Raw genomic sequence first — 25,961 nt, 5'->3', positions numbered from 1 at the left:
TAACTAATTTGGTGTTTAAAATGTTGCTAGTTTTTTCTATAAAATTAGTCAAACTTAACAAAGTTTAATTATTAAAAAAGTCAAATCGACTTATAATATAAAACGGAAGGAGTATTATACATTGCAATTCATCGGAGTTATTCAAGTACATATTTTTACCATGGTACAAAATGAAGAGGGAACTCGTCACAAACTCACATAGTGCGCGCGGCTGATCGATTCAGAGCGCAGACTTGATCATGGCGAACATGTCGGCCGGCTGCTGCCGCGTCGCGGCGGTGGCGGCGGCGGCGGCGGGTTTCATCAGCTTGCCCATCTCCTCGACGAACTTGTCCATGGCGGGGCCAGGCAGGCACATGGGCACGACGATGCCGTCCTCCCCCTTGGCGTTCTTGAACGGGATGAGGAAGCTGGCCACGCCGGGGATGGCGCCGACGCCTCCCTTCGCCGGCCCGCCGTACGCCGGCTTCCCCCACCCGAAGTCGAGGTCGCCGAACCCGGCCTTGGTCACGTCGGAGACGAGGTAGGCGCGCACCACCGTGAAGTGCGGCCGGCCGCGCTGCACCATGAGGTCCGCCACCGACCGCATGTACTCCACGCTCACCTCGCCCTTCGCCGCCCTCACCAGCTCGACGGCGTAGCCCAGCGGCCTCGCGCGGAGCTCGCCGGCGGTGGCGACGGCGACCGGGAACGCGAACGCGTTGCCGTAGTACCCCTCCGGGATCATGCCGGCGCCGCCGCCGCTCTTGCCGCCGCCGCGCGCGTTCACGATGCAGATCATCCGCATCACCTCGTCGTCGTCGGGAGCCAGCGCCGCCGTGCGGCACCTCCAGAGGCAGCCGGTGAGCACCTCGAACGTGGTGGCGCGCTCCCGGATGCCCGGCGCGAGGTGGGACCTCACGGCGGCGACCTCGCGCGCGCCGAAGAAGAAGGAGCGGTGCGCCATGTCGTCGAGCGGGATGATGGTGCCCTTGGTGTCCGGCACCTCGTCGTACTCCCGGTGCGCGAACGCCGGCCGCGGCGGGCTCCGCGCCTCGAGCATCTCCCGCCCCCACACCGGCGCCACCGACGGCGCCGCCGCCGCGCCGCCGCGCGCCATCTCCGCCACCGCGCCGAGGAACTGCACGAGCCCCTGCGCGTCCGCCATCGTGTGGTGCAGCCGCACGGCGAGGATGAACCCGCCGCACGCCAGCCGCGTCACCTGGAACAGCAGCAGCGGCGAGCCGAGCACCTCCGACGATCCGGGGACGTCGAACACGAGCTCCTCCAGGCACGGGAACGGCGGCTGCAGCGCGCCGCCGAAGTGCTCGAGCCTCACGTCGGCGTCGGCCTCGATGAACAGCACGCCCTCGCCGGTGCAGTCGACGGCGAGCTTCCGCCCCTCGAGCTCCCGGAGCCTCCCGGCGAACGGGTAGTAGCTCACGAGCGCCCTGGCGACGGCGGCGCGGATGACCGGCGCCGGGTCGCGCCCACCCATGGCGGCGCTGCGCCGGTAGAACTGGATCACCGGGATGTGGAACCTCAGCCCATCCTGGTCGTCGATGTCCGAGAGCTTCTTCAGCTCCCTCGGCGTCGGCCCCGCCGGCGCCACCAGCTCCGCCGGCTTCCTCCTCACCGTGAACTTCAGCGCCGCCGCCGTCGAGCCCGCCATTGTTGAGGAGATGGAGATGATGCGCACGTGCGATCGAGTGCGTACGTGTGCTGCTGCTGCTAGGTTTGGTGTGGTGAGAGTGTGAGAGGGAGAGGTCGCGAGGGTGGAGTATATATAGACACGCGCGAGCTTGGCTTTGAGATCGGTGAGAGTCGGAAGAGTTTAAGCCGAAAAATCTAACTCTAAAGAAACAAGTAAATCCTCTATTTCACGATGTAAGTATTAGCATCAATATAAATATGAAAAATACTAGAATGACTTATATTGTGAAACAGAAGGAGTAGCTTTTTCATTTGGTTTTATTTATGCTAATACCACTCTAACACTATTAAACTAAAAGCTAGGTTAGAGAAAATTTTTAGGTTTATGCGATGTAGATATATGACTCCACCATTAAAATTAGGATATTAAATTCACTGGTTTATAAATCATACTCATAAGCTAATAAGCTGAGTTAAAATCTAAGTCAATAAGTTTAAGTAAAAAAAGCTCTAATTATGGAGAAGAAATTAAGGGAGCAGTTGCGCGCTAATTAACCGAGTTGCTGTGTCATTGCGTCTGGTCAAGTCAACAAACAAGTGTATACATCAACGAGGAGTTTTTTTTTTTTCTCCTGGTTACCCCTACATAAAAATGCATACGTACATGTGAAATGTGCGTCTTTTAATAAATGCATACGTACATGTGAAATGTGCCTCTTTTAATAAATTAATAGAAGAGATGAAGAAGCTTCTAAAAAAATATAGAGATGATGAAATATCAGGAATACTATTCTTACATGTGATCGTCAGAATTCGATAGTACTAAAATCATATTCTCGTGTCCTTGGACGTGGTTGCGAGAAAAATCGAAAGTACGTGAAGCTACTCCTTAATTTAATGGAATTGCTAAATGACGTCTGATAGAAAATTAGGGTTAAAATCTTGCAGATTTATGATCTTAGGATTTACTTCGCGATCCGTGCTCTACTACCCGAGCTCTTCTCCTTCAGCTCCGATGACCTCAACAAAGACGGTTGAATTAGGTTTTATATAGGGTCCTAGTTTAGAGAGGAGGAGGTGAAAGAGGAGGAAGATCACCGGACTTAAAAGAAATGGACACGGGAGATGGTGGCCTTGCAGTGGGAGTGGATAAGGATGGGTGATGAGGTGGTGCTGCCGGTACCGACAACGGGGGATGCAGGAGGGCGGTGGGCCAACATTGGTGACGGGGCAAAGCAAACTTGAGTTAAAAGGCAGCGACCAGTACTAGTGGTGGATCCGACGGCGGAGAGAACCACTGAACATGAGGAAGACATCAGAGTGGGAGCACCTCGTTGTTGCTGGCTTGAGGAAGCGAGAGGGAAAGGGGAAGGGGGACGGGAAGGAGGCTGATCAGGGAGGTCTCGCCGGTGCGTTGATACCTTCCGGCCAACCGGTGATTCCGCGTAGTGACAAGAGACATTGAGCGGGCGAACAAGTGATCTAGTGGTGGCTAGAAGTGAGTAGGGAGGAGATGAGGGGTGGGGCTAGGGTTATAATTCCGTTACAATAGTTCTAAAGTAATCATACGGTCTAAAATTCGCACGATTTTAAAGTGTGTTTTCTGCCAATTGCTCCAAAAAATTATCAGAGGAAACCAAAAAATAACTAGACCAATGACAGGTTGGCTAATCCAGTCTACTTTCGTTACATTTGTGATGTTAATTGTGGATGCATGCAATGTGGTTGATCGAAGCAGGGGGACACAAAGACTTGACACCAACCAGCTCATCTTGCATTCTTGTGGTGCTTAGCTCCGTGCATGTCCTGGTCATCTTCCTCACTGGGCTCACTACTGCCTCTGGTCGGTCCAGGCCTCAGAGTCCTTGGTCCTCTTCGTTTTCCATGTGTGTACGTACTTGAAGCTTGGGCTCACGCGCGCGGTCGCGCGCTCCGTTCAAACTGCACGTCGGGAGAGCCGTCCGATAGGGGATGGACGGCTCGGATCGACCGGAATTGGGGAATGCGAGTTTGTACTGCATCCTGTCTTTATGGGTGTTTTTTTTCCCAGTTTTTGAAAGGTTGACAGATGGTATGTACTATGTTCGGCACTCCCTCTGCCACCCAGCTCTCGTCTTCTGCGCGTACGCTTTTTAAACTACTAAACGGTGCTTTTTTTTCAAAATTTATATACGAAAGTTGCTTGAAAAAAATCACATTGATCCATTTTTTTTAAAAAAAATTTAATACTTAATTAATCACGTGTGTTAAAAGGCCGTTTCGTTTTACGTGCAGGAGGGATGGGTTCCCATCCTCCACTTGCAAACACACCCATACACTAGGTGCAAAGTTTCCTTGAAATACACTGTAATTTTTGGTAGTTTGGTCAACATGTATACCCAATTCTATGAAATTCACTCGTCTTTGATGTGAAAGACTAGTCTTCCTTTTTTTTTTCTTTTGAAAGATCTAGTCTTCCTAAATACGTATGAAACACTGAGCAATTGGGCACTTAAGAATATCTCCTGTTAGTTACTTATTAGTTATAGAAGAGTCAGCCCATGAATATGCCATATCATGTTGCAACTTGCAATGACATTCAGGCATTTCTTTCTCATGAGCTCGATCGATAATATTCCTTCCATCCTAACCAACCATCCTTTGCATAATTCAGGCCAGGGCCCAATGACAAAGCATGATCAACGTACTGTAGCGGTGGATTGGTGATAAGTTTCCTGTCACCGATGAGATCGTAGTGCGTTAGTTGTGTCGACTGTTTGTTGCCTTCCTCTCTGCTCTGCATACATGCCTGAATCTCTTGAAGATGAAGAGGGCTGAGACGCATGTAAATTGTGTGGCTACCATGGATCCTCCTGTCAAGCTGCTAAATCCATGGATTTTGTCTGGGGATCTGCTTATATAGCTGGATTTTCATACTAGGAGAATTGGTTTGGTCATGGTTGTGTACCATCATGAATTAGACAGGCTCCATCACTTAATGTAGTACTCCATCCGTTCTGAATTACAGGGCACACTTTTTCTAAAGAAATTTAAACTCGATAACTTTTTATTAATAATCATACTAACCATATCTATGTTAAGTACTATACATGTGTTACATCACTATATTTATATTTTAAAGTATGTTAATTTTATATTCGTTGATAACATAACATAGAACAAATTAAGGTCAAAGTACTATATTACATCATAAGTTGTAAATTTTGTCTTTAGATCGTAAACAATATTGAGATGTTTTACAATAGTCTCTACTAGCGTTGTCTAAAATTAATCTAGAATACTCACTTTTATAACTACCACCACATCTACTATTGATGATAGAATATTTTTTATAGACTTATAAATCAATGTTTAAGATCAAATACTATAAATAAAATACTACTACCAATAGACGTGCCGAAACATGTACTGCTTCTTCTGTGAATGTACTCCACTTCTCTTTTTTGAACAGTGGCAGCAGTTCTGCCCATTCCATCAAATGAGAAGTTCATGTTTTTTTTTATATTGATAGGAGACATTTTTTGAAAAACACTTGTCTGAATTTGTGGTATTCCTGAAGATTGCAGGAGAGGGAGCCGGTACTTTCGCGCCATCTTCAGCTGCAGCTTCCACTGCTTAATCCATTGGTGTCAACTGCAACAGCGTAGAGATTAAGTGGGACAAGATCGAAAGAGACATATGCAGAGAAAGGCAATGATGCTTGCCTGCACTCACACAGAGTGGGCGACCCGTCTGACGTCAACTCGCCATCACTGGCTCACTCATTGACACCTCACCAACTCTGTAGTTTAATTACACTATCAAATTAGTAAATTGCCATACTTAATTACTTTTCTACTGATCTGATTAATTAAGATTAAGAACTGCGCTTTAACTCGCTTATATCTTCTGTACAATCAATTACACGGCCATCCGGACTAAAACAAGAAACACTTTCAGAAGAGGAAGGAGAGTTAATGAGGGGGAGATTCTGACATCACATCAATTCTAAAAACTGTTAACCATATAATCTAGAAAATAAATCATAAACAAAAACCTAAGAAATCAAACTTAACTTAGATTCTCACCGGCTGACTTGTCATTAACTACTTATTAGAATCTTTACTTCATTAAATATCGGACCTCAATCAGGTCTGAACTCTGAACTGGCGTTTTTTTTAAGAGAAAACTCTGAATTACGGAGTATTTGGTTGGAGGGCGAGTCAAACGTGAGAAATCAAAATCACGGTGTTTTGTGCAAGCGATGGTCGATTTAAGGGGGGCTCTTGTGAAAGCACATGACTGACTAGAACCTGACCGTGTCTGCGTGTGTCTCTGTCAGTCAGCTAGTCATTGCTCCCCGGCTCACCTGAAACACGATGGTTCTTTCTGTTCTTCTGCTCACCGGCTTTTCACAAAAGATCAGGTTTCAGAGTCGATAACTCATGCGTTGTTAGAATCAAGTGATGGAATAATGTAGGCACAAACCGAGGTAATAAGAGGTACGACAAATTTTAACATTACAAGTTTAGTGGTACCTCCTCGAGTACTGAAAAAAAATATTTTAAAAGATATAAGAAGATATCATATTTTCTAGCGTGAAAATTTGGTATCTCCCTTAAATTCTATAGTGAACTTTTTACCTCAACGTATTATTTCAAGGACCATAATAGTTATCGAAGAAAAACCTCTCTATGATTAATTGTTTTCCAGAGTATCTGACAATTGCCGTGGTTCTTAAGTTCTTTTGTAATATTAAACTGTTAATATCCATGAAAATCAGTTGAATTGAGCCCAGAAAACCGCGTGGAAGAATATGTTTCTCGTCCAAAATCAGTGGAAATTTCCTTGTGGAAAAACACTTGACTGACTTTAAAAGTTTGTTTTTTGAAAGTAACTTTTAAGAAGGTTTTAAAAGGGAGTTATATTTTATGTAAATGTATTCCTAATCTTTTGGACTCTTTAGTATTTAAACAAGAAAGTTTTTTTTTTTCGTGGTACAAGTCTTCCTCCAGGTCAACACAAAAGGACTTAAGGAGGTCAAGTCATTAAAAATATAACAAGCATATGTTGCTATGATCAATGATGCTAGCATCTGCTCACATGCATGATGCATCTAGTAAGTGAGATGTTAGATAGTACCCAACACAATTTGCCATTATCTAAGAAAAGATGCCCAACATAACCCTTAACATCTACTATACAATACCGTTACCAATAAAGACCTAAGCTGGTCATACCATTTCATTTTCATTTTCCATTTGAAAACTTGACCTGGTGACTGATGACTGACGACTGTTCAACTAGGTAGGTTCGTTATGTTCTCACCACGGCCTGAATCTTTAATATTCAGACAAGAAACTGCATTGCTAACCTACAAGTGGTACTAGTAATTTGCAGGTCCTTTTCCAAGCAAATCACACTGGAACACACGCACACACCAGACTTAGACAGACTATTCTGCACTTGTCCAATAGCTACCCAAAATTTGTTGGCACTTTCCAGGCAAAAGAACACAGCAGAACAAAGCTAATGCAATATTGCAATTGATCTGGATCTTTCCATGCACAGACACAACCACCGATTGCTGTCTGCTAGCTCCTGCATTTGCACTGAAATGAGATTGGCCATCTTCATTCTTCAGTACATCTTACACTGCAGAATGGCACTGCATTTTAAAGTCCTGTGCTTCACCAGTGTCATATCTGTATGATTTGAGTATCTTGCTATCTTGGATTCCTTACCCAGAACAGTGATTCAGTGAGCAGTGTTTCAGAGATGCCCGGCGGCAAGAAGTTATTGGCCTGATTGATCAACTGAATGAATGGCAGATATTTTTTCAGAAGATAAAAAACAAGAATGGCACAGCAAGAGGTGTGGTTGGGTTAGCTGCGAAAGGAGTGTCAGTGTGACTGTGTCCATCACAGCTTAAACTAATGCCTACACGCATTTCACGCATGAAAATAACCACAGTATGACTGCACGGAGTCGAGTAACACGAAACTAGCAGGGTGATCCATTATCCATGATAGAAATTTCAGGTTGTTGTTACTGAATCGTGTTGTATCTCAAGGGACAATGATGTGGAGTACAAGACATCTGAACTGCCGTTATTATCCGAATCAAAATGTGCATGCTGTTTAACTCTATAAGAACCCTAAGGATCCTACCATAATTTCAACTTGAGTCTGGAGTTAGTATTATAGTTCCTATTCACTCGGGTTCCAAATACAAGTCGTTTTAGCCTTCTCAATTTTATCTTCTAAATTTGAGTTAATTTTGGAACTGCTATTCACTTTTGCATATTTCCATTCCTGTCTGTTTTTACAAGGTAAATGCACTACAACTACAAGCTCCCTTAAGATATGTTCTTAAATCTCGTGTGTAGATTTAGAATAACTTTCATCACAAGAGAGTCTTAAAAAACTCATGTTCGAATTTATTTTAAAGAGAAAACGTATACTTAAGTTAGATTAGGTCCGAGCAATACTAAGGCTCTGTTCGAGAGTATGTGTTGCCAACCCTCATCTCTCATTTTTCGTACGCACGTTTTTCAAACCGCTTAACGGTGTGTTTTTTACAAAAATAAATTCTATAGAAAAATTACTTCATAAAAATCATATTAATATATTTGTAAAATTTATTTTAATTATTACTTAATTAATTATACGCAAATAAACTGTTCTGTTTTCCGTGGCGGATGGGAAGGTTCAGCCTAAACCAACCAGGCAACCAGGGCCATATTAAGTTGAGCTAAGCGTCAGTATTTGAAGCCCAGAAGAAACCTAGCCCAGATTCCAAACCAAACCGGTTGCCTCGTAACCCACAAAGCCCATCATCAGCAAGCCCAACTCCGCGGGTGGTGCCACGAGCGAACAAAGCAAAACCCGACCATAAAACCGCAAAACGCCCCGAGCCACTCCGGATCACACGATCCGGCAAACGAAAACGATGCGCGCGAGCGGCGCCGCGAGCCCACCACCATCCTCCGCCACCACCACCACCACCACACTACTAGTACCCTCCTCCTCCGTCGCCATGCCGCCCCCTCGCCTCGCCCACCTCCGCCGCCGCAGCAGCAGCCTCCTCCTCCTCCACCACAACCACCACCACCACCAAGGCGGCAGCGCCCCTCCCCACCCTCTCCTGCGCCCGCCGCCGCCGCCGCAGTCCCACCCCTTCCAGCTCCTCACCCCGCGCGCCGCCATGGCCAGCGTCGCGCAGCCAGGTACGTAACGTAAACCGAAGCTCGCGAGGGTTTCTATCTGTCGTGTAGTTCTGGGTGTGGTGATTGATTGGGATTTGGGATTGATTCGGTGGTGGTGGTGGTGGTGGTGCAGGAGTCGCGGCGGGGTCGGCGGAGTACGAGGAGGTGCTGGGGTGCATCTCGTCGCTGATCACGCAGAAGGTGCGGGCGGACACCGGCAACCGTGGGAACCAGTGGGAGCTCATGGCCAAGTACCTGCAGGTGCGCTCCCGTGGGTGGAGCTCGACTTTGGTTATTGATTGCTCTATTGGTGGTTTCTGATTGGGATTGATTTTGGTTGGCGTTGCTAGATACTGGAGCTGGAGGAGCCGATCGCGCGGTTGAAGGTGGTTCATGTCGCAGGGACGAAAGGGAAGGTGAGTACACTACAGCAGAGAGTGGCTGGAGGGATTCACATTGCTGTGTTAGAGTGATTTGAACTGATTTGGACAAAAGGGAAGGTGTGCAGTTTCAGTAATGTATCGCATATTTTTCTGTAAATATGCGCATCAATAGTAATAGCAAAACCAGTGGTCGGTATTAGCTGCATTGTTTGCATTTGGTTACCTGTGAAATCAAGTGGGATTGCTATGTGCTTGGTGCGTACAGTTTTCTCTAGAAACTCGCATGTTTGGTGGAGCTGTCCCTGCCTGAGAAATGAGGATTTCACCTAACTGACTTAATTGTTAGGTTTAATTCTGTCTATTTAGGGCTACGTGTTTGTGTTTGCTAGTTGTCTGTATTGGCTGTCACTGAGTGTAGTGATGCGGTGATGCCTGACCAATGTAAGCAATTGAAGATTGAAGACACCCTTTAGACTGATTTTGTGGTGCATAATATTGAATAGTATACCAAAGAGAATCGTATTTCAATATATTCCAAGGAGAAGTCCCACTAAAAGCACTGAAATATCATTTTCTGGTATCATTTAGGGTTCAACATGCACATTTGCCGAGTCAATCCTTCGATCATGTGGTTTCCGCACTGGGTTGTTCACCTCACCACACTTGATGGATGTTCGTGAGAGATTTCGGCTTAACGGGTATTAGTTCACTTCAATCTGCCGCATTGCGACCTTTATTTGTTCTATTTTTTTATATATATCTTTAGCTTGTTATAATTAGATTACCAGGGATTTGTAGTTTTGCATTAACAACTTTCTTTGATTATTGCCATGACTGAACTCTTGTGCTCTCTTAATTTCCTCTCTGGTGAGTTCCTAGGTTGGACATTTCGGAAGAAAAGTTTATAAGGTATTTCTGGTGGTGCTGGAACAAACTGAAAGTAAGGATCCCTCATTTATATGTTTCACGTGGTGAAAGTTATGGTTGTATCATACTGACTATGGGATATTGTTGGATTTGCATCATTTTCTATAAGCTTTGAAACACTCACTGTGGTTAATCTGTTGTGCCTTCCAGGATAAGACTGGTGGTGACATTCCAATGCCAGCCTATTTTAGATTCCTTGCGCTGCTAGCATTCAAGATATTTTCTGATGAGCAGGTAACATTTAAATACTTTCTGTCCTAAGCTTTTTCAATCCTGTAGTAAATCTAGTTAAGTTTATCCCAGCTTTCTATTTAAATGGATTTTGAAAACTTCACTAATACTAATCATCAAAAGAATGGATTTTCATGGACATTGTCCCACCCAACATATACTGAATTCGTATATTTCTCAAAGAAAAGTCATATCATATTATGTTAGATCTTTATTGAATCTAAATGGTTGCTAGTTCTATGATGTTTTCATCACCCTTCACTTGTTATCTGCAGTTCATGTGATTAGTAGAATTATGAAATGATTAGTTGTCTGATAAGTTTATTTACAAGCATTGTCATCTTTGAGTAGATAATCACTGTGCACTTCTTGAATTTAACAATTGCACCCATGACTTCCCTAGCGATTTATTTAAATCCACTTTCTTTGTTTTTTGGTTTAAGGTGGATGTAGCTGTGCTTGAGGTTGGTTTGGGAGGAAAATATGATGCAACAAACGTGGTGCGTGACATTTTACTGTCAAATAATGAATGGCAGTATATTTATATGGCATAACTGCCAACCAAAAATAAAGATTATATCATCTCATTTTGACCTTTTAGTATGAATGCTGAATGTTTGTGAAGTCCACAAAATGTTACCATCTAGGTTCCGCTGTAAAACATGCAAATTTGTTTGCATTTTGTGTTCAACTCATGTCCTGTTCCATTGTAGCCCACTGAGATTGCTGCCAATATCTTGGCTTGAACAAAAAACTGAAGAGTATAATATATTTGAAAATTTTGCAGGTCAAAGCACCTGTAGTTTGTGGAATATCTTCCCTTGGATATGATCACATGGAGATTCTTGGTTAGTTAAGAAACTGAAGGAAGAAATTCCTCTCATACATAACAAACTCACGTCACACTATACGTGTTTGTTTTGGCTGATGAGCAGGAAATACACTAGGAGAAATTGCTGGGGAGAAAGCCGGAATATTAAAGGTTCTGTACTATTTACTTTTCCACAATATTTATCAATAAATAAATATGTGTAACATGTTTTCTTTGCTCTGATATCCTTCAGTTAACTACTTCCATAGCTAAATTTATATGTTGCTTAATCCCTGTGTAGCCTCTTTCTAAATGCAGAAAGGAGTTCCAGCATATACAGTTCCACAACCAGAAGAGGCAATGTCTGTACTGAAGCACAGAGCTTCTGAATTGGGTGTATGTTATTTCCTGTGCTTCATTTTTCTTTTGGGGTTTCCACCATGCCTTGCACTCTAATGTATCCATGAACATTGTTACAATCAGTATAGTACAGCTTTTTTTCATTGACACGAACAACTTAAATTCTTTAAAGGTTCCTCTTCAAGTAGTCCAGCCTTTGGATCCACAACAATTGGATGATCAACCTCTTGGGCTACATGGTGAACACCAATACATGAACGCTGGCCTTGCAGTCGCATTGGTTAATACCTGGCTTCAAAGGCAAGGGCATTTCAAAATACTGCATAAGAAGCATTCTGTAAGTACTCTAGCCCAAACTGGCATGTAAAGAAAGTTAAGTTCAGTAATCAACCTAACCTGGAATGCAGGTTACCTTGCCAGATCAATTCATCGAAGGGCTGTCAAGTGCTTGTTTGCAAGGACGAGCACAGATTGTTCCAGATCCGGAAGTGCTGTCCAAAGACAGCAGTTCCTTAATTTTCTATTTGGATGGAGCACATAGCCCAGAAAGTATGGAAATTTGCGCGAAGTGGTTTTCCTGTGTTACAAGAAAGGATGAACAACAACCAGGCCCTTTGGATCAGCTACATATTGGCACCAATTCTAGGAAGGTATGCCTTGCAGTTGCAGTGAGCCAGTGAGAGGTCTCTCTCTCTCTCTGTCTGTGTGTGTGTGTGTGTGTGGCTCATATCATTGTTCTTTCTTTCTTATGAGCAGTCTTTGTTTGTGATCCTTGCAGATTCTCCTGTTCAATTGCATGTCTGTAAGAGATCCTCAAAGACTGCTTCCATGTCTTCTAGCTACATGTGCCCAGAATGGTATTCTAATCAAATTCATTTCCCTTGCATAGTTAACCTTTTCTCACTATCCAAGATCATTACATTTCTATTGTGAGTTGTATGAATGCTTTTGTTTCTGAATTCTGATGAGCAATCATTTTCTCAGGACTCCAGTTTGATCATGCCCTATTTGTGCCAAATCAATCTCAATACAACAAGCTTGGTTCTCATGCATCACCACCTTCAGAGCGTGTGCAAATCGATCTGTCATGGCAGTTATCACTTCAAAGAGTGTGGGAAGGCCTGCTTCATAGCAATAAAGGTTGCTCTAAACTGAATTGCAATAATTATTATTGTTCATTTATTGCCAGCTTGTGTTTTCTTATTGAAACAAAGTAAGTTCACTGGGTTGAAGATGGTATATAAACTTAAAAATTGGAACAGTGCAGGTCTAAATGGTTCAAACTCCAGTACAGCTAGTTCTGTTTTTGAATCTCTTCCATTGGCAATCAAATGGCTAAGGGAAGCTGCTCAACAAAACCAATCTACTTCATATCAGGTGAAAACTTCTTATATACCTTCATTTTTGTTCTCCCAATTGTTTGTATCATGTAGGACTAATTTTTCTTCCAACCATACCTAGCTACTGTACCATAGTCAGGACACAGGGATATCACATAATTCATTGTCAGCTTAGCACATGTATATGTAGTTGTGTAGTGACCATCACTGATTCATCATTCTTGTCTCTCGTGTACCCTTCCATCCCTTCGATGTGCTTGCGTGTGTGCAACTGCTAGTGAATGCACAGTTCTTTTTTCTTTTTTGGTTCTGCTTTTCCATGATCTGGAATACCTAGTAATTGTTTATGTGCATGTGTTTATTTTATGTCCCTTTAATTATGTTATACCTGTTGTTTTTTATGTTTTTTTGTCTCTAGCAGGCAGCAGCTACTTTCAAAATTGATGCTGATACATTTGCATTTGTACACTTTGACCAGGTCTTAGTTACTGGCTCCCTGCATCTTGTTGGTGATGTATTGAGATTGCTCAAGGAGTAACTTCATCCAGAGTGATGCATAGTTCAGATTGAAATGGCTGCTTGCAGTAGCACAAGCTGGCCACTACAACAATTTATGATTGGGATACAGCGAAACCACCTGATTGGAACTTGGAAGAATTAAAGAATGAAAGTCGTCTTGATTCAGATACTAACCAACTGAAAACTTGTATTTCTCCAATTTTCGTGTTTCTGCCTTTCCAGGCAGTGTGTGCCTTGTAGTCTACTGTTGTTCAGAAGAGTGCCACCCAATTGTGGAATGTACAAACATTGAATAATTATATGATGTCACTGATGCCATTTTTTAGACTTACCTGGATTGGATTCTTCCCCCAAATTCCCATTCTATAAAGCAAAATGCTAATAGCTTATAAATTTATATCCCCTGTTGGAAGATAGAAACTGAAGGTGGCATATTGACATCGTTAGCATTTTCCTGCAAATACATGTTATTGTATTTTTGGGCAAAAGCAGACTGATACGGGTACTCTGTCTTTTTCAGAATACATTTTTGGGGCTGAAGCCAGATCAAAAATAATTTGCTTGTAGCTTGCCTGTGGCCCTGAGCAAAGGAAGATTTCACACTTTGGGTGAGACATACATCTTCCCCGCTGTTATTCCAGTTCGTATACAATAGTTACTCTGGGAAACTGTCTGTTCGGATCATACCATGAGCTAGTTTTTGTTCTTGTGCCTTTTGTTCTTATATAAGCTTATGTGTCATCTTTCTTTGTTTGTGAAGAACCATTCTTTTTAAGGTCACATTTCTCTAAAAGGCCAATGACATGCATGGTGTTTAATTTTATCATGTGTGCAAATGGTTATACATTTGTTTGTTTGTGTTATTCTCGGTGCACTAAGAATAGCTTGGTCAACTTCTTCCTCAAAAGAGAAAAATGACCGGCTGATAACAATGGCATTTAAATAACTCTTCTGTAAATGTCTTGGGCTATTGTTAGTCACTAACTATTATTGCACCCTAAATATAGTCAAACACTTTCTGTAGGAGAATAACCACAAATTATAACCATGTGAGGAGTCTCCAAAGTTAGCATTGTGATGTGGCACATCTAATCTCATCTCTCTGACCATTTCCTCTGGCTTAGAGGTGGAGTTAGACCCAAGCCTCTTATATTTCTTCCCTAGCTTCAGCCTCTCCCAAATCAGGTTTCCAGAATTGCATATTAAAGCCTCCCATCAACTTCTTGCACACACCCTCCCTTTGGCTTTCATCTGCATCTATTCAGTTGCAGATTGAGAGCCAAAGACATTATCTTGATTCTATCAGGAGGGTTGTGCTAGCGAATTCTTGTTAGCAACAAATCGACATATTGCTCGGCATATCCCCACCGAGAATACCAAGATGACGTTCTCTGGTACACAGGACAAGTGCAATGCTTGTGACAAGACCGTGCATTTCATTGATCTCCTTACCGCGGACAGTATTCCCTACCACAAGTCTTGCTTCAGATGCAGCCACTGCAAAGGCACACTTTCGGTATGCACTCTTCTTGGTGTCTGCACTCCTTGATGTGAATGATCAGTTTTTTATGCTCTTCATGATGTTAAAATATTATATGTTACTCATGAGCTGATGTGAATTGTTCTATTTCCAGATGTGCAGCTATTCGTCCATGGATGGGGTTCTTTACTGCAAGACCCATTTTGAGCAGCTATTCAAGGAAACAGGCACCTTCAAGAAGAACTTCCCCTCAGGTATGTTTGAATGTTTGATCTGCATCACCCTTTACCTGTTATTTTTTATGAAATCACAAGAATCTTATTACTATTCTGCTTGTCCTGTGGTTCAGGTACAAAGGCAAACAGTGAACAGGTACCGCATTCTCATTGTCTTTCTAAAGATAACTTATTCTTTTAACTTCCATATGGACCAGAATTCATATTTTTGTTGTTAAGCAAAAGAAAAGGAAAATGCATTGGTACCTCCAGAAAGAATCATGGCTCTTGCCGTAAAGGACTATCAGCAACATCAGGCAATTTAAATTTGCCATGGATTGCAACTCATACAATCTGCTTTTGTGTGATAAACAGGCTAAGATTCCCAGCAAGCTGTCCTCTGTGTTCTGTGGAACCCAGGACAAGTGTACTGCCTGCAAGAAGACTGTATATCCATTGGAGAAGGTAATAATCTCCTTTTCCGACGATCATGCATCTCAGTTTACTGTATTCTTGTCTGCTGACAAAAGCAACCGAAACTTACGTATCAGTAAAGTAGGATGGTGAGTGGATGCTCCTTTTTCAACTATTTGCTGGTATCCGCGCACATGTCCTTATTATTCACCCAAGTGGTTGATGAACTTTGATCAAATTTCATGATTAATCTTTTGACAAGATACATTCATACATCAGCATTTCTTTAGAGGTCCTTCTTGTCTTTATTTCCAAATCCCCTCCCCTCCCTATGCAGATGACCATGGAGGGTGAGTGTTACCACAGGACCTGCTTCAAGTGCGCCCATGGCGGCTGCCTCCTGACGAACGCCTCCTACGCCTCGCACAACGGGATCCTCTACTGCCAGAACCACTTCTGGCAGCTGTTCAAGAAGTCCGGCAGCTACGACAACCTGCTGAAGCCCACCTCCGCCGCCGCCGAGAACACCATCGAATCCGAGGTCGCCGTCGCGGAGCCCGCGAAGGAAGACCCGGAGACGGAGGAGGCAGCCAAGGAAGAAGAAGAAGCGTCACCGGAGCAGGTCGCGGAAGCTGTTGTAGAGGACCAGGAGCACTCATGAGAAGAACCTGCCACAGTGCCACTTGCACACGCACACAGGAATATATATACATGTTCCCATATTACTGCTAAATTTTTTTGGTGTCGTTGAGAAACTTGTCGCTGGTTCTTCTCATCTTCTCGTCTGGATTCCTGCAATCCTGGAGTCTGTACCTGTGCTAAGATATCATGAATGAGAGCAGATTTTGCAAAGAAAGGGAGAAATATGCTCATTCTGTTATTTTGACATGTATCCCCCGTCCCAGAAAAATCAACTTCTCACTGCGAACATTGACATAATCTATGTCTAGGTTCGTAGTTAGAAGTTGATTTTTAGGGATGATTTGGCAGCACCATTTTAAGAAGAAATATTTTATCTGGATCATGTGAGAATTGAGATGATAATATTCCGAGTCCATTTGGTGTGAAGCTATCTATCCTGGGGTAGACTCGGGACAGGGGCATTTCTAGCTGTAAAGGTTTGGTGTCGTGGCAGAGACCGAAGGAAGGAACAGAAAGAGGGAGCATCAAGGTAGCACATATTCTTTCGCCCTTTAGCTCGAGACTCCAAACGGGAAGACGATCAATCAGAGGTTCAAACATTCCCGCCGCTTTTCTGGTGCGGTGTCATGTCGCAACATCCTTTGGGTACAACTGTTCAAGAATCCCTCCAAAAAAAGCATGTCATTTCGAGGGAAAGAAACTGCATCGTGCCACCGTATATCTAACTAGTGTTGTCCAAAGCCAACTGGTTTGGGCCCCTTTGAATAAAAGGTTGAAAAAATAGAGGAATAGGAAAAACACATGACTCTGACAGGAATTGAAGTGTAAAACAGAGGATTACAAAACGTGGGAAAAACACAGGAGTTGTCGTTTGATTGGAGCGCAGGAAAATCAGATGAGAGAGATAGACTCAGAAAATTTTCTAAGAGGTTGGAGCTTTTGCTAAATTTCCTCCAAAATCTACATGCAATATGTCATTCCATAGGAATTTCATAGGATTTGGAAAGATTCAATCCTTTGAATCAAATGACCAAAAAGGAAAATTTCTTATAGGATTTAAATCCTATGAAATTCCTACATAAATCTTTAATCCTTTGATTCAAAGGTACCCTTAATGGATCTACTTAGGGCGTGTTATTTTCAGACTTCAGCGGACGAACCTAATTACTACTACTACCACTTAGGGAATGTAGATCATGCATGCCACAGTTTACGGGTCTCAAACCAGGTTCTCTCTAAAGACACGTATATGAAAGTTTTATTTGCGAATATATCGTTTGACTTATTCCACGAATAAACGAAACGATGGGGCTATTGGAAAGTACTCCCTCCGTCCCATAATATAAAGGATTTTGAGTTTTTACTTGCACTGTTTGGTCATTCGTCTTATTCAAAAAAAATTAGAATTATTATTTATTTTCTTTGTGACTTACTTTATTATCCAAATTACTTTAAACACAATTTTTCGTTTTTTATATTTGCATAAATTTTTTGAATAAGTTGAGTGGTCAAACATTACCAGCAAAAACTCAAAATCCCTTATATTATGGTACGGATGAAGTACATTAGTTTCTCCTCGAGTCTTTTACTCTGTCAACCACACAAACTACTTCCATCCGGCGCAAAACTACAGGATTAATCAGCAAAAATTTCTTCAACTACTCCATCCATTGACCTGACCAAAGTCATCGCATTGCCCGAATGGACTGCTTCTACCTCGTATTACTAGTTCATCCCAACGCCCCAAAAATAAAATTCAATTAAAAAAATCAGAGAGGATGCCCTCCATCATCCTACTGTTTCACCGAGAGCTGCTCCGAACACAACGCCCCACCCAACCCAATCCTTAATCCTAATCCTAAAAAGTGAACAACACATATGCAGTAGCGTGCCCACATATAACTTACCGGTGCCACAGGACACCGGATAAAATTGTTAAATTCTAACTAATTTATGCTATTTTGATTAGTATACTAGTGAATAATTAGATAGCTATTATATAGTGGACTCCGGGTAATTTTTGCTCTAGGTTCGCCGCTGCACATATGCAAATTACTCTGAAATTAACCCCCATCACGCCAAAGCCGCAGATTGACAGAAAGCGCAGGCGACAAGTAGGCGAGTGACGGCAACGGCGCTGACGTCCTTACACAGAGAAAGCCGTGACGTCACCCTAGCGGCTAGCGAGAAAAGAGAAAAGAAGAGGGAAAAAAAAATAGATTTAGCCCTGGAAAAAGCTGTGCTTCAACAGCGAAGCTTCGCACGTTGTGCCGGGCTGTGCAGACGCAGCAATGGTTCAGACGATCTGGACTTGACTCGCGGTCAGCCTCGTTAACCTCAGCAGCAGAAAAGATCTCTCTTCTTCTTCTTTTTTTTTCCTTTTTTTAATTGGATCAGCGTTCAGCGGCAGCAGCCGTTTCTGTCTTTTTTTTTCTTTGCTTTTTTTCCTGTTCTTATTGTGGTTGTCTCCTTTAGCCCCACCTTTTGGTATATTAGAGAAAAAAAATAAAATATTTATAAATAAAAAATAATTTGTGAATAAAATTTATATACGTGTTCTAAAAGTTGAAAAATAAAACACGATAAAAAAAAGTTAAAATCAACTTCAAATTTATAATCGAAAATTTAGTTTTGGTCGATAAGTATAAGTATGAACGAAAATACGAGACTGAAGAGTTTCGGACGAAATTTTCGCTTAGATTGGAATTGGATTCGTCGTCGAAGATTGTGTTTTTTTCCGTCTCAGAAATTCTGAATACAGGCTGATGATATCCGGGCTAGGTTGACTGGATGGCTGGAAATTCAGACAAGAGCTGGAAAATAGCGTGACGCTCTCTCGTTCTCTTTAGAGAAGCACGTGCGAGATTTGATCGTTTCTAGACAATTGTTTCCCGTCACTATCTTGCTGTTTGAACGGGTAGAAAGAATTGGGAATTGAATAAGATATTCTATTGGATCCTCGGATCTAATAAATGAGACATCGATGTTAATTTTTGCACGTTAGTGAAAGTTTATCGAATAATCAAACCTATTGTAACGTTTGAAGAGCTCTTAGGCATTTTAGTGGTAGCCACATCTTTTCATTGAATAGTAATCCCTCCTTTCCTAAATGTTTGACACCGTTGACTTTTTTAAATATGTTTGACCGTTCATCTTACTAAAAAAATTTGTGAAATATGTAAAACTATATGTATACATAAAAGTATATTTAACAATAAATCAAATGGTAGGAAAAGAATTAATATCTGCTTAATTTTTTTTAAATAAGACAAACGGTCAAACATGTTTAAAAAAATCAGCGACGTAACATTAGGGATTAGGGATGGAGGGAGTAAATAGGTTCTTCTATGGCATGTCACACACATGTTGCTATTTGCTGCACAAGATGGCTGTCTTGTTGCTAGTGGTGAAGGTAACTGTACTATCAGACTCCGTTATTAAACAAATTTACTTGCTTGTCATTGGTGTTTTTTCTTTACTGGTTTTTGGCAACTAATTATGACGTACATCGGCAAAGAAAAACCTAGGCTAGGCAAGTGCCTAACTTTCTTAGAAGCTGGCTATTGATATCTTCATGTAGCCAATATTCTAATTCCAAACTGATTGATCTTAAATTCTACCATCTCCGTTCTAAAATACTTGTATTTCTATCATTCAAATTTGTCCCAAATATTTTTATTTCTGGTGAGATGGGACCCAATAAATGATACTCCCTCCGTTCCTTAATATATGGCGTAACTGCTTTTGAGCCTAGTTCCATAATACAAGGTGCAGCTCCTAGTTGCATGCAGAAATTGATTAGTACTCCTGGGCTCCTGTGTTGAGCTGTTGCATGCATGAAGAATTAACTGTGTTTGGCTTTTAAAAAGCCCCTCTCTCACTGCTTCATGGCTGCATGGCTGCAGAAGTTAGGTGCATGCTGCATGGCTCTTAATACCAGCGTATCTACCGGCGCAAGTATCAAAATATCACACGTTGTAACTGCTGTTGAAACAGTTTTATTGGTCTTTGCAATACAACACTCACGCGCTGTATTAAGGAACGGAGGGAGTATGTGTAACCCCAAACTTCCTTCTAACTAAGTTTACATATGAAATGTGTATCTCAACCTTTCTTTTAATAAAGTATACATATGGAATTTGCGTATGTAGTGTAGTTATTAAATAGGGTTATTGTAGTAAATTTTGTTTGTTGTTAATCTGTCTTTAATTCTCTAGAAATGAATTATTATAGGACTGAGGTAGTAATTAATTTCGGTAAAGAACAAAACTACGAGGAGACAATAATAAGGTAAATTAGAAAATAAAGCCAAAGTAAGTTTTACTACTAAAAGGTTAGTATGTTATAGTAAACCGATATCTTCAGTATACACTAAAAGGGAATTTATTTATAGGAGTACACATGTAATATGCACAAACGATGATAACAATATATGCTAATACGCCTACGTGTGCTAAGATAAAAAAAAATATTTCTAAATGAGTCAAGGTCAAACTAAAAATGACAAACAAACCCCTCAGTCTCCTACTCTGCTCCCGTGTACCACAATACAACCAAGTGGCACACAACTACACAAGCAACAACACCCTCCTCAAAAACGTTGATCCGCCGATGCGCCCTACCCAAATAAACGGCCCAGATCTCCTCAATAGCAAATCAAAGAATTCCACATCACACGAAAGACGTTACTACGATTCTCTTTCTTCCAAAATATATGATTTTTAAAACGGTGTTAAGTTAAATATTTTTTATTATAAGTAGTGAAAACAATTTAAAAATATTGATCATATGAGAATGATGTTATTAGATTTATCACTAAACGAACTATTATTATGGTACTATTTTTATTTTAGTAATTTATTTTTATAAATAATGCTCAAAGTAGTATATTGAAGATCTCGCATCGACGTAAAAAATACATACACCCTTAGTTTCAAATTATAAGACGTTTTGACTGCTATAAGTTTGACCAAGTTTATAGAAAAATTTATTACGAAAATATATTTAATTATTAATTTGGTGACACTAATTTAGTATTATAAATATTATTATATTTGTCTATAAATTTAGTCAAACTTGAAATAGTTTGATATTTTATAACATACGTGGTAATAAAACGCATTATTATTAATTAATTTACTCCACCCGTTTTTTAACCCGCCATCCAATACCCGCACGCTCCCCTCCCCCCTTCTCTTCTCCTCCTCGTCTCGTCTCGTCGCGTCCGCGAAGGGGGCGACGCGGCCGATGCCCCAGCGCCGCCTCCTCCCCCGCCCCAAAATTCCCGACGCCTCCGCCTCCGCCGCCGCCGCCGCCGCGTCGTCTCCGACCGACGGAGCAGTCCACCGTAGACCCCGGCCTCCTGCTTCTGCTCCTCCGGAGCCGGCGCGTGTGGCGCCGCGCGCGCCAGCACTCTTCCTCCCGGAGAGATCCGCTTCCGGGGTAATGTTTTCTCTCGCCCTTTATCCGTGGGGTTTTCTCAGGGTTTCCGCGAGGGATCGGGCTGTGAATCCGTGCGTGTGTGGCTGGGGGGTTTGTCACTGTGTTGGGTGGTGTGGTGGTGGTAGGATTTGTCGGCGAATTCGACGGCGGCGGCGGCGGCTGGTCGAGTAGTTTCGTAGAGCGTAGAGGGTTCTCCCGCGCGCGCGTGTCGGTGGGTGGTGGCGATGGGGTGCGCTGGGTGTGTGGGAGCGATGGAGATGGCGGAATTGTTCGAGATTCATGCTTCGCGCGGGGGATTCGGCCTGTCGGTTTGCCGCTCGGTGGGATTCGTTGCGGTACGAGGGGAAGCGGGTAGGGTACGGAGCTCTCCTTCCTGTTCATCTCTGTTTGGTTCGTGCTTTGTTTGGGGGGGGGGGGGGGGGGAATTATTGGCTAGGCTTTAGTGTTTGGTTTCCCCATTTTGTTGAGAGATTAGTGAGGAGACTGAATTTCTAGCCGGAACTTGTGGTTGTATTGGTTATGCGGCATTTGTTGGACCTTTCTGCTCTCGTTCGATTTAGTTCTAGCCCTAAGCTAGCTTGGATTGCCGATTCTGTGGATCAATCTCCTTCTAAATTAGTTGTCCTCCTTTCAACTGTCGATGAGAAATTCCCTACTTAAATTGCATACTCGATACCCTTGAGGCCTTGATTCTGCAGGAAACCCTTAATTGCTTTGCACGTAACCTTGAGCTTTGCGCTGTCAGAACAGTTATTCAATCAAGGATATGCTTAGTGTCATTTGCTTACCTGAGTTACCTGCACATTTCCTGTTTCTCTCTTAAAAAACTTGGTGTTCTCTTGTTGACTTGTCCCTGTGAAATCAGCTCTCAGCCTGTTAACTTATGACTTCCTTTTAGATTGATGGCAACCTAGAGCTTGATATGATTCGTCATTTCAGTAGTTAGCAAGACATGCTATGTTTGTTTTCCATTTTATTTATATTGGACTGGTCAGTGAACATGTACCAATTTGACCCTTAGCTCCAGTGTTATATTTGGTTACTTACTAAAATCCCCTTTTGGGGGAGAGGGTCAGATTGTTAGTGTGGATGATTTAGAAGGTATAATCGGGGGACATGTATGGTTGGGTTTCATCTGTGTATTTGGCGGAATTAGGAATATATTAACCAAACCCTTCGCATGGGCTTGCCGTGCGAGAAGCTTTACTTGTCTTCTAGTTTAGGCGCTTTATCTGTCTTTGGTTGTATCGCTTGTTGTTTTGTACTTGTTTTTCTGAATTTGCATGTGTGTGTTCTAGTGCGTTGTAAGGTTTTCTGGTTTAGAATGTTTGGGTGAATGGATGGCCTAGTCGTAATTTTCTTTTGGATTCATATATGATGGCAACTTTAGCTTGGAATCAGAGAGCAGCTGAATGGTTTATATCATATCTTTTTTTTCTTCTTTTTGAGCATATGCAAAAGATCGGAGTATTATTTCATCATCTCTAGAAGCGAAAGCTCCCCTATGCATACCATCCTTAAAAACAAAGTCTCGATACTTTATTGATGACACTGAAGGAGAGTGTGAAATTATGGTATTCGTTTATTAGGTCCAACCTACAGCACTTTCCATTTCCCTCATAATGGCATACCACAGCTTTATTACTATGCGTTATTGCTCAATGGAAATCTGGCTAGATACCATCTATTCGATTGACCTTCTTAGAACTTAGTTGGAGCCTTGATTGCTGACCCTTCCAGTTATCTCATCCAATTTGATTATGCTATGAGTATGATGCTTGTGTTGAGAGAACTGTGCATAGTGCGGTTCTCAGGGACATATGGGTCTTGGTGCACTTACCATTCAGCCCTGTTCAAATTCTGGGATGGAATAATACCCATGGCTTCCTTGTAATACCAATAATACTGAGCCCTTCCTTGTCATCCAATTTTTTTATATAATGTTTGTGCTGATCTGGTAGTTGTGTTGGTAGCCTCATGTCTTTTTAACGCAGTTTTTTGTGGCCGTAGTCCGGGTATTCGCTTGGTTCACAGAAATGCTTAAACATCACTATTAGAAACTCAGTATGACGATTCCTGGAAGTAACTAGGTTTGGTGTATCTTTCTTTGACTTGTATATTTTGGACCATTACACAGAAAAAAATATCTTCACTCTACATTCTGTATAATTTTGATTTTAATAGGATTCGAAAATACAGTGTGAGCTATTTACTAATGATATTTTGACTACCTACCATATATTGTGTTTGTGAATCATCATGTTGCATCAACAATCATGAGATCCTCTAATTCATAATAACATAAGGGCTCTTGTTATACACGTTAATTTACATTCAAATAGTTGTACGCTAATATTTTGACATTACTACCTTGTGAATGGCAGTAACCTTGTTAGAAAGTTGGCTTATTCAATAGCTGATATTCTCTCATCCTTGGTTTGCAGGATTTTGCAAATAATGGGGGAGAATAAATGGATGGGAAAAAGATGGGAGGACATGGACACTGATGTCCTCGTGAAGATATTCAAGGAGTTGAACTTAGTTGAGCTGTCACCCGTATCTCAAGTTTGTCATTTGTGGCGTTTGGCCTGTTCAGATCCGCTTATTTGGAGCACTCTTGACTTCGGTTTGCTGAAATCCAATTATATTCAAACAAGGGCATCTCCCTATATTTGGGTTGATGATAGGTCTGACAAGAGGCTTTCAAGAATATTACGGGTGGCTATGTCAATTAGCTATGGAAATGTTAGTTGCTTGATATTTCATTACAATCTGTACATGAAGGATGAACACCTACATTACATCTCAGAAAGGTAATTACTCTGCTAGGTCTATCTTCTCATGCTTTCTGAGCATTCTGTTTCTGTATTCCTACATATGAATGTAAAATATGCAAACTCTATAGTTACTTGGACAATCTAATTTCCAGCTCATCAGTTAACGTACAACTCATATTTTCTGTAGAATTGTATCATAGTTATGAGCTAGATGAGCTGTAATGTTGCAAATAGATTAAATACTATATCTTTGAACATTTTGTGATGCATATTTATGGGTTTTACACACTATTTATGGTATCTCATTTTGCATGGAAGAAGAATAATAGTAAATATTTCTGAATTCCTGTGTGATGTCTTAACAGGTCTCCTCACCTAAAACGACTGGTTATGCCAGCATGGAACCGCATTACCAAATTCGGAATATGCCAAGCTATTCAAAGGTGGGAAGAGCTGGAGTCGCTGACAATGCCTACCATTGGCCATCCTCCGTATATCATGGAAGAGATAGCGAGGAGCTGCAAGAACTTTGCAGAGCTCAAGGTCATGGGCTCATTCGACGACCTCTTTGCTTCGGCGATTGCCACCCACCTTCCAAAGCTGAAAGTCTTAAGCCTGCGCTGCTCGAAAGTGACCATGAGTGCCCTGCTATGGTTACTGGACAACCTGGCAAACCTTGAGGTTCTGAACATTTCTCATTGCCTGCTGTTTGAGATCGTGGCCAACGGGCGGAGGCAAGTGATCCATGAGCTGGATGACCAAACCCTCGAGAAAGCTTCCCGGCTGCGGGAGTTCCACCACTGCCAGAGCAGATCATGCCTTGCGTGCCAGCGGATGATGGCGGACGAAGGCATCATGCGGTGGTACAGGTATGAAGACTGGTTCTGGCGCCGGGATGAGGTGAGCTCACTTGATCTGCAAGACTATGGGAAGCTGTTCGATGCAGAGTGCGAGGCATTGACAGCCGTGGAATAGATGATAATGGTCAGGAAATTAAACCTACCATTGTAGGAAGTTGTTTGACCAGACATTTTCATAAAATCATAGCAAGCACCGAGAGGCTGTAACCTAGAGTAATAATCATAATAATGGTAACAATAATGTGCATGCATGGTGGTGGTGTGGGTAGCTGATGTTGTAAATGCATGAATAGTTTGTCTTGTCCTTGTTTGAAAGGTGGCGTTTATCATCTCCATGGTATGACCAGAATGTAAAAAATCTCCGAAACCGTATGCTTTGTTTCTTTAAAATCATCTTGCACTGGAGTATTGGGCATCATCTCGTCGTTTTGGTTCTTTGCGATGGTTTGGGTTTTTTCATATTTCAAGGCAGAAGAGTGAGCTGCCTTTCCATTACAAGCGTGAAAGAGTGGTACTGCAAGCTGGTCCTGGATTGTTTGGGATCTTTTTTTTTCTTTTTTTTGGTGCATTTGTTTTGTTCAGAACGGAATCTGCATTAGCGGGCAGCATGTCTCCTGCTTGCTTATGCCTTTATGTCAGGCTAGTCAACGAAGTTGTTGTTTATGCCTTTGTGGATTGAATGATTGATTATCCCTGTGATACTACATAACTGAGATGATATCAGACTGTCCTGAATTGTTGG

General features: G+C 42.2%; 4 protein-coding genes across 6 annotated transcripts; 3 read left to right on the top strand and 1 right to left on the bottom strand.

Annotated features, from left to right (window-relative positions):
* Window positions 1-90: 90 nt before the first annotated feature.
* Window positions 91-1,721, bottom strand: LOC127786235 (benzyl alcohol O-benzoyltransferase-like). Its single transcript, XM_052313571.1, has one exon. The coding sequence runs from the start codon at window positions 1,649-1,651 to the stop codon at window positions 221-223; it is 1,431 nt and encodes a 476-aa protein (XP_052169531.1). The 5' UTR covers window positions 1,652-1,721; the 3' UTR covers window positions 91-220.
* A 6,806-nt stretch (window positions 1,722-8,527) lies between these two features.
* Window positions 8,528-13,815, top strand: LOC127752798 (folylpolyglutamate synthase-like). 3 transcript variants are annotated; one of them, XM_052278207.1, is made up of 16 exons: window positions 8,530-8,839; window positions 8,952-9,079; window positions 9,169-9,234; window positions 9,790-9,899; window positions 10,081-10,141; window positions 10,279-10,362; window positions 10,803-10,859; window positions 11,147-11,207; window positions 11,295-11,341; window positions 11,489-11,566; window positions 11,703-11,867; window positions 11,938-12,180; window positions 12,309-12,387; window positions 12,515-12,670; window positions 12,798-12,907; window positions 13,349-13,815. In XM_052278207.1, the coding sequence occupies exons 1-16, from the start codon at window positions 8,563-8,565 to the stop codon at window positions 13,406-13,408; spliced, it is 1,782 nt and encodes a 593-aa protein (XP_052134167.1). In that variant the 5' UTR covers window positions 8,530-8,562; the 3' UTR covers window positions 13,409-13,815. The 3 variants fall into 3 exon arrangements, with proteins under 3 accessions (XP_052134169.1, XP_052134168.1, XP_052134167.1); XM_052278209.1 differs by lacking the exon at window positions 13,349-13,815 and having other exon boundaries at window positions 8,528-8,839; window positions 12,793-12,898; XM_052278208.1 differs by lacking the exon at window positions 10,803-10,859 and having other exon boundaries at window positions 8,529-8,839.
* A 740-nt stretch (window positions 13,816-14,555) lies between these two features.
* Window positions 14,556-16,376, top strand: LOC127752799 (LIM domain-containing protein PLIM2b-like). The gene is made up of 5 exons (XM_052278210.1): window positions 14,556-14,905; window positions 15,024-15,123; window positions 15,219-15,241; window positions 15,460-15,549; window positions 15,836-16,376. The coding sequence occupies exons 1-5, from the start codon at window positions 14,771-14,773 to the stop codon at window positions 16,157-16,159; spliced, it is 672 nt and encodes a 223-aa protein (XP_052134170.1). The 5' UTR covers window positions 14,556-14,770; the 3' UTR covers window positions 16,160-16,376.
* A 4,939-nt stretch (window positions 16,377-21,315) lies between these two features.
* On the top strand, window positions 21,316-25,637 carry LOC127753289 (F-box/LRR-repeat protein At3g48880). Its single transcript, XM_052278769.1, has 3 exons — window positions 21,316-21,582; window positions 24,027-24,395; window positions 24,725-25,637. The coding sequence occupies exons 2-3, from the start codon at window positions 24,040-24,042 to the stop codon at window positions 25,332-25,334; spliced, it is 966 nt and encodes a 321-aa protein (XP_052134729.1). The 5' UTR covers window positions 21,316-21,582; window positions 24,027-24,039; the 3' UTR covers window positions 25,335-25,637.
* Window positions 25,638-25,961: the final 324 nt, after the last annotated feature.

This window comes from Oryza glaberrima, chromosome 10, assembly GCF_000147395.1.
Source record: "Oryza glaberrima chromosome 10, OglaRS2, whole genome shotgun sequence".
Classification (NCBI taxonomy): Eukaryota; Viridiplantae; Streptophyta; class Magnoliopsida; order Poales; family Poaceae; genus Oryza; species Oryza glaberrima.
This window is presented reverse-complemented; position numbering and strand designations above follow the sequence as displayed.